Raw genomic sequence first — 9,866 nt, 5'->3', positions numbered from 1 at the left:
GGAAATGTAGTTCCGGATTGATGGACAGAGCAAGGCATGCTGGGAAATGTAGTTCTGGATACACAGACAGAGCAAGGCACGCTGGGAAATGTAGTTCTGGATACACAGACAGGGAGAGGCACGCTGGGAAATGTAGTTCCGGATGGAGAAACGCACGCTGGGAAATGTAGTTCTGGATTGACGGACAGGACAGGGCAGGGAGAGGCACGCTGGGAAATGTAGTTCCACACGGACAGGGCAGAGAAAGGCACGCTGGGAAATATAGTTCCGGGTAGACAGACAGAGCAAGGCACGCTGGGACATGTAGTTCTGGATACACAGACACAGAGAGGCACGCTGGGAAAAGTAGTTCTGGATGGAAAGTGCAGGGAAAGGCACGCTGGGAAATGTAGTTCTGGATACACAGACAGGGCGGGGAGAGGCACGCTGGGAAATGTAGTTCTGGATACACGGACAGGGCAGGGAGAGGCACGCTGGGACATGTAGTTCCCCCACCCACCCTGACCCCGCGCCCCCCGACCCCGCGCCCCCCGACCCCCGACCCCCCGACCCCGACCCCCGACCCCGACCCCCCGACCCCCGACCCCCGACCCCGACCCCCCGCCCCCCCGCCGCCCGCGCCCCCTCACCCCGTCTTGGCGAAGTTGGTCCAGTAGGTCATGACGACGGCGCTGAGCATGACGTCGTTGCGGGAGAAGTTGCAGGCGAAGAGGTCGGTGGGCCCGAGCAGCGGCACGCCGAAGACGTAGGGCAGCTCGTCGCCGTGCGCCGCCGCGTCGGCCCAGGCGGGCCTGGCGTCGTCGCCCTGGCAGCGGTGGTAGAAGGCGTAGAAGTAGGTGGGCGAGCCGTAGCGCGCGTGCAGGTCGGCCGTGGCCACGGCGGGCGCCACCCACTGGTGGTCGGTGCCCAGCGCCACCAGCGTCTTGCGCCGGGCCGCCGCGCTCTCCCGGTCCGCCCAGTCGGTGTACATGAACTTGACGGTCTCACGCAGCGCCGCCCGGCCCTCGGGGTCGCCGTACAGCCCGGACACGAACCGCGACACCGCCGCGTCGAACGCCCGCGCCGACACGCCCGCCTCGGGGGCGCCGCCGCCGCCGGGGGCGCCCCAGTCGCCCGGGTCGGCGTCCTCGGCCGCGTCGTTGGCGTCCTCGGCCATGTTTTCGGCGTTTTCGGCGTCCTCGGCGCCGGCGGCCATGTTTTCGGCGCCCTCGGCGCCCTCGGCGTCCTCGGCGTCGTCGTCGGCCCCGGGGTCGAGCAGGCCGTCCAGCAGGCGCAGGCCCTCGCCCTGGTTGACGCCCAGCATGATGTCGTAGTTGAGGAACTCGCCCTGCTCCATGAGGATCTGCGGGTCGTCGGGGATGACGTCGCCGTCGATCACCGGCCCGAAGGCCACGTGGTAGGCCGCGGCCGACACCCCGGGGCGCGACAGCTCCCGCCAGCCCGCGCCGCGCAGGCACGACACCAGGGACGCCGAGTCGACGCCCGACGACGACGCGCAGCCCAGCCGCTCCGCCAGCGCCCGCGCCGACCGGGCCGGCTGGTAGTTCACCGCCCAGCTCGACAGCGCCGTGCCGCTCTGGATGATGGCCTTCTGGAACAGGCCTGCGGGGCGGGGGGGTCAAAGCGGGGTCAAATCGGGGCCTTGGGGGTCAATGTGGGGTCAAATCGGGGTCAAATCGGGGCCTTGGGGGTCACAGCGGGGCCTTGGGGGTCAAATCGGGGCCTTGGGGGTCAAAACGGGGCCTTGGGGGTCAAAACGGGGCCTTGGGGGACAAAACGGGGTCAGATTGGGGTCAAATCGGGGTCACAGCGGGGTTTGGGGCTCAGATTGGGGCCTTGGGGGTCAGATTGGGGTCAGAGCGGGGTCACGGGGGTCAAATCGGGGTCAGATTGGGGTCAAATCAGGTCAAATCGGGGCCTTGGGGGTCAAATCAGGTCAAATCGGGGACTTGGGGGTCACAGCGGGGTTTGGGGCTCAGATTGGGGCCTTGGGGGTCAGATTGGGGTCACAGCGGGGTCACGGGGGTCAAATCGGGGTCAGATTGGGGTCAAATCGGGGCCTTGGGGGTCAATGAGGGGTCAAATCGGGGTCACAGCGGGGCCTTGGTGGTCAATGTGGGGTCAAATCGGGGTCAAATCGGGGCCTTGGGGGTCACAGCGGGGCCTTGGGGGTCAAATCGGGGCCTTGGGGGTCAAAACGGGGCCTTGGGGGTCAAAACGGGGTCAGATTGGGGTCAAATCGGGGTCACAGCGGGGTTTGGGGCTCAGATTGGGGCCTTGGGGGTCAGATTGGGGTCACAGCGGGGTCACAGGGGTCAAATCAGGTCAAATCGGGGCCTTGGGGGTCAAAACAGGGTCAAAACGGGTCAAATCGGGGCCTTGGGGGTCAATGTGGGGTCAAATCGGGGTCAAATCGGGGCCTTGGTGGTCAATGTGGGGTCAAATCGGGGCCTTGGGGGTCAAAACGGGGCCTTGGGGGACAAAACAGGGTCAGATTGGGGTCAAATCGGGGTCACAGTGTGGTTTGGGGCTCAGATTGGGGCCTTGGGGGTCAGACTGGGGTCACAGCGGGGTCACGGGGGTCAAATCAGGTCAAATTGGGGCCTTGGGGGTCAAAACGGGGTCAGATTGGGGTCAAATCGGGGTCAGATTGGGGTCAAATCGGGGTCACAGCGGGGTTTGGGGCTCAGATTGGGGCCTTGGGGGTCAGATTGGGGTCACAGCGGGGTCACGGGGGTCAAATCGGGGTCAGATTGGGGTCAAATCAGGTCATATCGGGGCCTTGGGGGTCAAATCGGGGTCAAATCGGGGTCAAATCGGGGCCTTGGGGGTCAATGTGGGGTCAAATCGGGGTCAAATCGGGGCCTTGGGGGTCAATGTGGGGTCAAATCGGGGTCACAGCGGGGCCTTGGGGTCAGATTGGGGTCAATGTGGGGTCACGGGTCACACGTGTGGGCAGGAAGCCCCGCCCCAGACAGGAAGTGGGTCCCAGGACACAGGAAGTGGCCACATGCAGACAGGAAGTGTGTCCCCACACAGGAAGTGGGCCCCAGGAGACCGGAAGTGGGCCCCAGGAGACCGGAAGTGGGCCCCAGGCAGACCGGAAGTGGGCCCCAGAAGACCGGAAGTGGGCCCCAGGAGACCGGAAGTGGGCCCCAGCAGACCGGAAGTGGGCCCCAGAAGACCGGAAGTGGGCCCCAGCAGACCGGAAGTGGGCCCCAGCAGACCGGAAGTGGGCCCCAGAAGACCGGAAGTGGGCCCCAGCAGACCGGAAGTGGGCCCCAGCAGACCGGAAGTGGGCCCCAGAAGACCGGAAGTGGGCCCCAGGAGACCGGAAGTGGGCCCCAGGCAGACCGGAAGTGGGCCCCAGCAGACCGGAAGTGGGCCCCAGGCAGACCGGAAGTGGGCCCCAGGAGACCGGAAGTGGGCCCCAGCAGACCGGAAGTGGGCCCCAGGCAGACCGGAAGTGGGCCCCAGGAGACCGGAAGTGGGCCCCAGCAGACCGGAAGTGGTCCCAGGCACACAGGAAGTGGGTCCCAGGCAGACAGGAAGTGGTCCCAGGCACACAGGAAGTGGGCCCCAGGAGACCGGAAGTGGGCCCCAGGCAAACCGGAAGTGGGCCCCAGGCAAACCGGAAGTGGTCCCCAGGCAGACCGGAAGTGTGTCCCCGGACCGGAAGTGGTCCCAGGCACACAGGAAGTGGGCCCCAGGAGACCGGAAGTGTGTCCCCGGACAGGAAGTGGGTCCCAGGCAGAAAGGAAGTGGTCCCAGGCACACAGGAAGTGGGCCCCAGGAGACCGGAAGTGGCCACATGCAGACCGGAAGTGGGTCCCAGAAGACCGGAAGTGTGTCCCCGGACAGGAAGTGGGTCCCAGGCAGACAGGAAGTGGGCCCCAGGAGACCGGAAGTGGGTCCCAGACAGACCGGAAGTGGGTCCCCGGACAGGAAGTGGGTCCCAGACAGACCGGAAGTGGGTCCCCGGACAGGAAGCGGGTCCCCAGGCAGACCGGAAGTGTGTCCCCGGACAGGAAGTGTGTCCCAGGCAGACAGGAAGTGGGTCCCCGGGCCGCCCCGGGTCATCAGGAGACCGGAAGTGGGCCCCAGGAGACCGGAAGTGGTCCCCAGGCAGCCCGGAAGCGGGTCCCCGGACAGGAAGCGGGTCCCCGGGTCATCCGCCCGCACACACGCACACACGCGCGCACGCACCTTCCGAGTAGTGGGAGAGCGTGAGCAGGCTGACGCAGGAGGCGCCGGCGCCGGAGCCGAAGACGGTGACGCGCTTGGGGTCTCCGCCGAAGGCGCCCGCGTTCTCCTCCACCCAGCGCAGCGCCTGGATCTGGTCCAGGAGGCCGTAGTTGCCCTTGGCGGCCTGGTCGCCCGTGCTCAGGAAGCCTGGGGGGGTCGGGGGGGGCGGGAACACGCGTGAACATGCGAGAACACGCGAGAACATACATGAACACGCGTGAACATACATGAACACGCATGACGCGCGCGTGACGCGGCATGAGCGGCGTGCCCCGCCCCCCCCACCCCCCGCCCCGCCCCCCCCCCTGCTCACCCAGCACGCCCAGGCGGTAGTTGACGGTGACCACGATGACGTCGCCGTAGCTGGCCAGGACGCTGCCGTCCATCATGTTCCCGGCGCCCTCCATGTAGGAGCCGCCGTGGATGTACACCATCACGGGCTTCCGGCCGTGCGGGGCCTGCGAGTCTGCGGGGCGTGGGGTCGGGGGGTGAGGACGTCACGCGTGGACACGCCACGGGGTCACGCGCACACACGCGCACGCACGCGCGGGCCGGGGTCGCGGATGGCCACGCGTATGCAAATCGCATGCAAATGAGCCGGAAACACTCGAGCGTGGGGCCTGGCATGCAAACCGCATGCGAATGAGGCGGGGATATGCAAATGCGGGGCCGGGATGCAAATTACATGCAGATGCGCGAGAGTTAGAGCGTGGTATGCAAATTCCGTGCGCGTGTGGGAGCGGGGCATGCAAATGGCATGCAAATGAGCCCGGCTCGTCCTCTCCCAGGGCCCCGGGACATGCAAATGTCATGCAAATGCGCAGCCGTCGCGTCACGGGACCCAGGGGGGCTCACCCGGGTATGCAAATCCCATGCAAATGAGCAGGGGCGGCTGGGGCGGCCAGTTAGACCTGGACGGGTATGCAAATCACATGCAAATGAGCAGGGGCGGCCGGGGCGCCCAGCTAGACCTGGACGGGTATGCAAATCACATGCAAATGAGCAGGGGCGGCCGGGGAGAACAGTTCGGCCTAGGCGGGGTATGCAAATCACATGCAAATGAGCAGGGGCGGGCTGAGTGACGGCCTGGACATCGGCGGGTATGCAAATCCCATGCAAATGGGCCGCCAGCCCTTCGGAACACCCGCGTATGCAAATCGTATGCAAATGCCCGCCGCCAGCACCGCCCCCGCTCGGGCGGGGCTCATGGCGGTATGCAGATTTTATGCAAATGAGCGCCGCAGAGCGGGCTTTCTTTCTGAGCCGCTGGCGCCGCGTTCTACGCTTCTGTTTTGTTTTATTGGTGGTTTTTTGCGATGTTTCGGGCGGCGCGGAGGCAGGGGGATGATTTCCCGACCCTTCAGAGGGAGAATAGTTTGTTTTTCGCCCCCCGGGCCCCAAAAAAAAAAAAAAAACCAAAAAAAAAATTTGTAAAATTTACGAAATTTAAAATTTTTAAAAATTAATTTTTATTTTCTCTCTCCAAGGCTTGGCAAAGCCAGGCCCCGGCCTCCGCGCCCGCCGGGGTCTGCGGGGCGGCCATGCGGCGACCCCGCGACCCCGCGACCCCGAAACCGACCCAGGCGCCACGGGGGGGGGGGGAGGGAGGAAATAAAGCAAATAAAATAAATTCCAAACTGAAATTTCCAAAAGAAAATTTCTCTAAGGCGGAAACGTCCACGTCCACGACTCACGGACAAGGGTGCGGCCGCGGCGGGGACGGCGGCGGGGACGCAGGGGAGAGGCCGCCGGGCCCACGCGCACGCGCACAGGGAGGGGGAAAAAAAAATTTCAGAAAAAGTAAAAATTCCCATTCCGCGACGAAGAACGGGGAAAAAAAAAAGTCAAACTTTTCTGCAAACTTCAAAATTATCTTTTAAAAAAATAGGGGGAAAAAAAAATCAAATTTTTTCTGCAAATTTCAAGATTTTTTTTTTTTTTTTGGATTCCAGGATTATTTTTTTTTTCCCTGAACGTTCGAAACGTCCCAAAAAAAATTTGTTTCAAGAAAAAAAAAAATGTTTTTCTTTTTTTTTTTTTTGGCGTTAGGCCCACACACAACGGGCGTGAAAAGAACGAGAGGGGTAAAAAAAAAAAAAAGAAAAAGAAATTAAAATTTTCCCGCCACGAGATCGACGCGCGCATGCACCGGGTTCGAGCTCGCCGGGGGGGGGGGAAAAAAAAAGGAAAAAAGGGAAAAAAAAAAAAACTCAAAATTCGGGGGAAAAAAAAAGAAGAAAAAAAAAAAAGATACCTTCGTCGTCCCCGCGGTCATTGCTCGCGATATCGTCTGCGATTTTCTTAGTGTTGGCTCCTGGGGTGGGGGAGGGGGGGGAGGGGGAGGGGGGGAGGGGGGCGGGGGGGGGAGGAAAAAAAAATTAAAATCAGAGAAACCCGGGAAAAAATATAAAAGAATTAAAAAAAAAGACGCGGGAGGGAAAAAATTCCAAAACGCGGAATAACGCGGCGTCGGCGCAGAAACCGGAAAAATTTTAAAAAAGGGGAAAAAAAAACCGGAGGGGAAAAAAAGAAAAACTCCGTCAAATCAACAGGAATCGGCTCAAAAAAAAAAGAAAAAGAAAATAAGAAGCCGGCCGTGGACCCGGGGAGGGGGGAGCTGATATTTGGGGTTTTTTTTTTTTTAGGTGAAATACGGTAACCGGGGAGCCCGAAGCGTTCAAAAGAATTTAAAGAAGAAAAATTGCGTGAAGAGAAAAAGTCACGTTAAATTAAATTGAAAAACTAAAGATAAACAAGAAAAATGAAAATAATAACAACAACAAAAGTAATAGCAACAAAACCGAAGCGAAAGAATCTGGAGAATCTAAGCAACGACGCGAGGGGAAAAAATAAACGAAAACATTCGCCTGGGACCCTAGAAATTTAAAAAAAATTTTAAAACTTTTCAAAGAATCAATTTTAACGGTGAGGGGAAGGCGTGAAAAATAAATGACGTTCCGTGAAAACTTTAAAAAAAAAAAATTATAAACGGAGACTAAAAGAACCAAACCGACTCGACAAACAGGGAAAAAGCGTGGTGGGCGGGAACCGGACACGGGGGAGATAAAACAGAACCCGACAGGAAAGGAGAGACAAAAAAGAAAACCGAAAAAAGATAATTAAAAAAAAAACAAAACTAAAAACTAGAAAAGAAAATTTAAAAAAAAAGAAAATTAAAGAACAAAGAAAACTGAAATCTAAAACAGAAAATTGAAAACAAAAAGACAAAATTAAAAAGTAAAAGTGAAAATTAAAGAAAAAGGAAAATTAAAGCAAAAAGAAAATTAAAAATTAATAAATTAAAAACCAAAAAAGAAAATTAAAAACTAACAAAGAAAACTAAGAAGTAAAAAAGAAAATTAAAGAAAAAAGAAACTTAAAGAAAAAAGAAAATTGAAGAAAAAAAGAAAATTAAAAACTAAAAAAGAAAATTAAAAACGAAAAAAGAAACTAAAAAACTAAAAAAGGAAATTAAAAACTAAAAAAAAATAATTAAAAATTAGAAAACAAAATTGAAAACCAAAAAAGAAAACCAAAAACTAAACAGGAAAACCAAAAAAACAAAAAAAATAAACCTCAAAAAATAAAAGAAAACCAAAGAAAAAAAGAAAATTAAAAAAAAAAACCGGAAGCACGCGTGACGTCACGCCTGGGCGGGGCGGGGCCGGGGGTGGCGCAGAGGCTGCTGGGAACCGTCTCCGGGCAGACGGAGGATCCCCACGGGGGGGGCGGGGCCGTGCCTGTGCTGGGCCGAACGCCGAGGTGGGGCCTGGGGGCGTGGCTATGCAGATGAGGGGGCGTGGCCGCGGTCCTGGTTGGCTGGTGCAGGGCTGGGGGCGGGGACATGCAAATGCGCGCTCCCAGGGGCGCGGCTATGCAGATGAGGGGGCGTGGCCGCCATCCTGGTTGGCCGGTGGGCGGCTGGGGGCAGGGACATGCAAATGCAAACTCCCGGGGGCGCGGCTATGCAGATGAGGGGGCGTGGCCGCCGTCCTGGTTGGCCGGTGGGCGGCTGGGGGTGGGGACATGCAAATGCGCGCTCCCGGGGGGGGGGGGGGGGGGGATATGCAAACGAGGAGGGCTCCTCATGAATATGCAGATGAGGGCGTTGAGCGGCCATTGGAGGGTATGCAAAGCGCATGCAGATGAGGGGCGGGGCCCAGGGTGAGCGGCGGGGAGCGTGTGACCCTACGTGACCCCCACGTGACCCCCCTGTGACCCCACACGCCCCCTGTGACCCCCCATGACCTCACACACGACCCCACACGCCCCCTGTGACCCCCATGACCTCACACGCGACCCCACACGCCCCCTGTGACCTCCCATGACCCCACACACGACCCCACACGCCCCCTGTGACCCCCATGACCTCACACGCGACCCCACACGCCCCCTGTGACCCCCATGACCTCACACGCGACCCCACACGCCCCCTGTGACCCCCATGACATCACACGCGACCCCACACGCCCCCCGTGACCCCCACACGCCCCCTGTGACCCCCATGACCTCACACGCGACCCCACACACGCCCCCTGTGACCCCCATGACCTCACACACGACCCCACACGCCCACACGCGACCCCACACGCCCCCCGTGACCCCCATGACCTCACACGCGACCCCACACGGCCCCTGTGACCCCCATGACCTCACACGCGACCCCACACGCCCCCTGTGACCTCCCACGCGACCCCACACACGACCCCTGTGACCCCCATGACCTCACACGCGACCCCACACGCCCCCTGTGACCCCCCATGACCTCACACGCGACCCCACACGCCCCCTGTGACCCCCATGACCTCACACGCGACCCCACACGCCCCCTGTGACCCCCCATGACCTCACACGCGACCCCACACGCCCCCTGTGACCCCCACACGCCCCCTGTGACCTCACACGCGACCCCACACGCCCCCCGTGACCCCCATGACCTCACACGCGACCCCACACACCCACACGTGACCCCACACGCCCCCTGTGACCCCCATGACCTCACACGCGACCCCACACGCCCCCCGTGACCCCCATGACCTCACACGCGACCCCACACGCCCCCCGTGACCCCCATGACCTCACACGCGACCCCACACACGCCCCCTGTGACCCCCATGACCTCACACACGACCCCACACGCCCACACGTGACCCCACACGCCCCCTGTGACCCCCATGACCTCACACGCGACCCCACACGCCCCCCGTGACCCCCATGACCCCACACGCGACCCACAACGCCCCCGTGACCCCATGACCACACACGACCCCACACGCCCCTCCACGCCCTCCCACGCCCTCCCATGACCTCACACACGACCCCTGTGACCTCCCATGACCTCACACACGACCCCTGTGACCCCCTATGACCTCACACGCGACCCCACACACCCACACGCCCTCCCACGACCCCACACGCCCACACGCGACCCCACACGCCCTCCCACGACCCCACACGCCCCCTGTGACCCCCCACAACCCCACACGCCCTCCCACGACCCCACACGACCTCCCACGCCCTCCCATGACCCCACACGCCCTCCCATGACCCACACGCCCTCCCATGACCCCACACGCCCTCCCACGACGATCTCTCTCCAATCAACAACAACGGAGGGGATA

General features: G+C 60.2%; 1 protein-coding gene across 1 annotated transcript; it reads right to left on the bottom strand.

Moving 5' to 3' along the window:
* Positions 1–625: 625 nt before the first annotated feature.
* Positions 626–6,554, bottom strand: LOC118576588 (neuroligin 4-like). Its single transcript, XM_036176803.1, has 4 exons — positions 6,500–6,554; positions 4,559–4,711; positions 4,207–4,392; positions 626–1,602 (listed from the first exon to the last, which is right to left on the bottom strand). Exons 2-4 carry the CDS (start codon positions 4,677–4,679, stop codon positions 626–628), a joined length of 1,284 nt encoding a protein of 427 aa, XP_036032696.1. The 5' UTR covers positions 4,680–4,711; positions 6,500–6,554.
* Positions 6,555–9,866: the final 3,312 nt, after the last annotated feature.

The sequence above is a fragment of the Onychomys torridus genome, unplaced genomic scaffold (genome assembly GCF_903995425.1).
Source record: "Onychomys torridus unplaced genomic scaffold, mOncTor1.1, whole genome shotgun sequence".
In the NCBI taxonomy this organism is placed as follows: Eukaryota; Metazoa; Chordata; class Mammalia; order Rodentia; family Cricetidae; genus Onychomys; species Onychomys torridus.
Note: the sequence above shows the minus strand (reverse complement) of the source record. Positions and strands in the feature narration are given on the sequence as shown.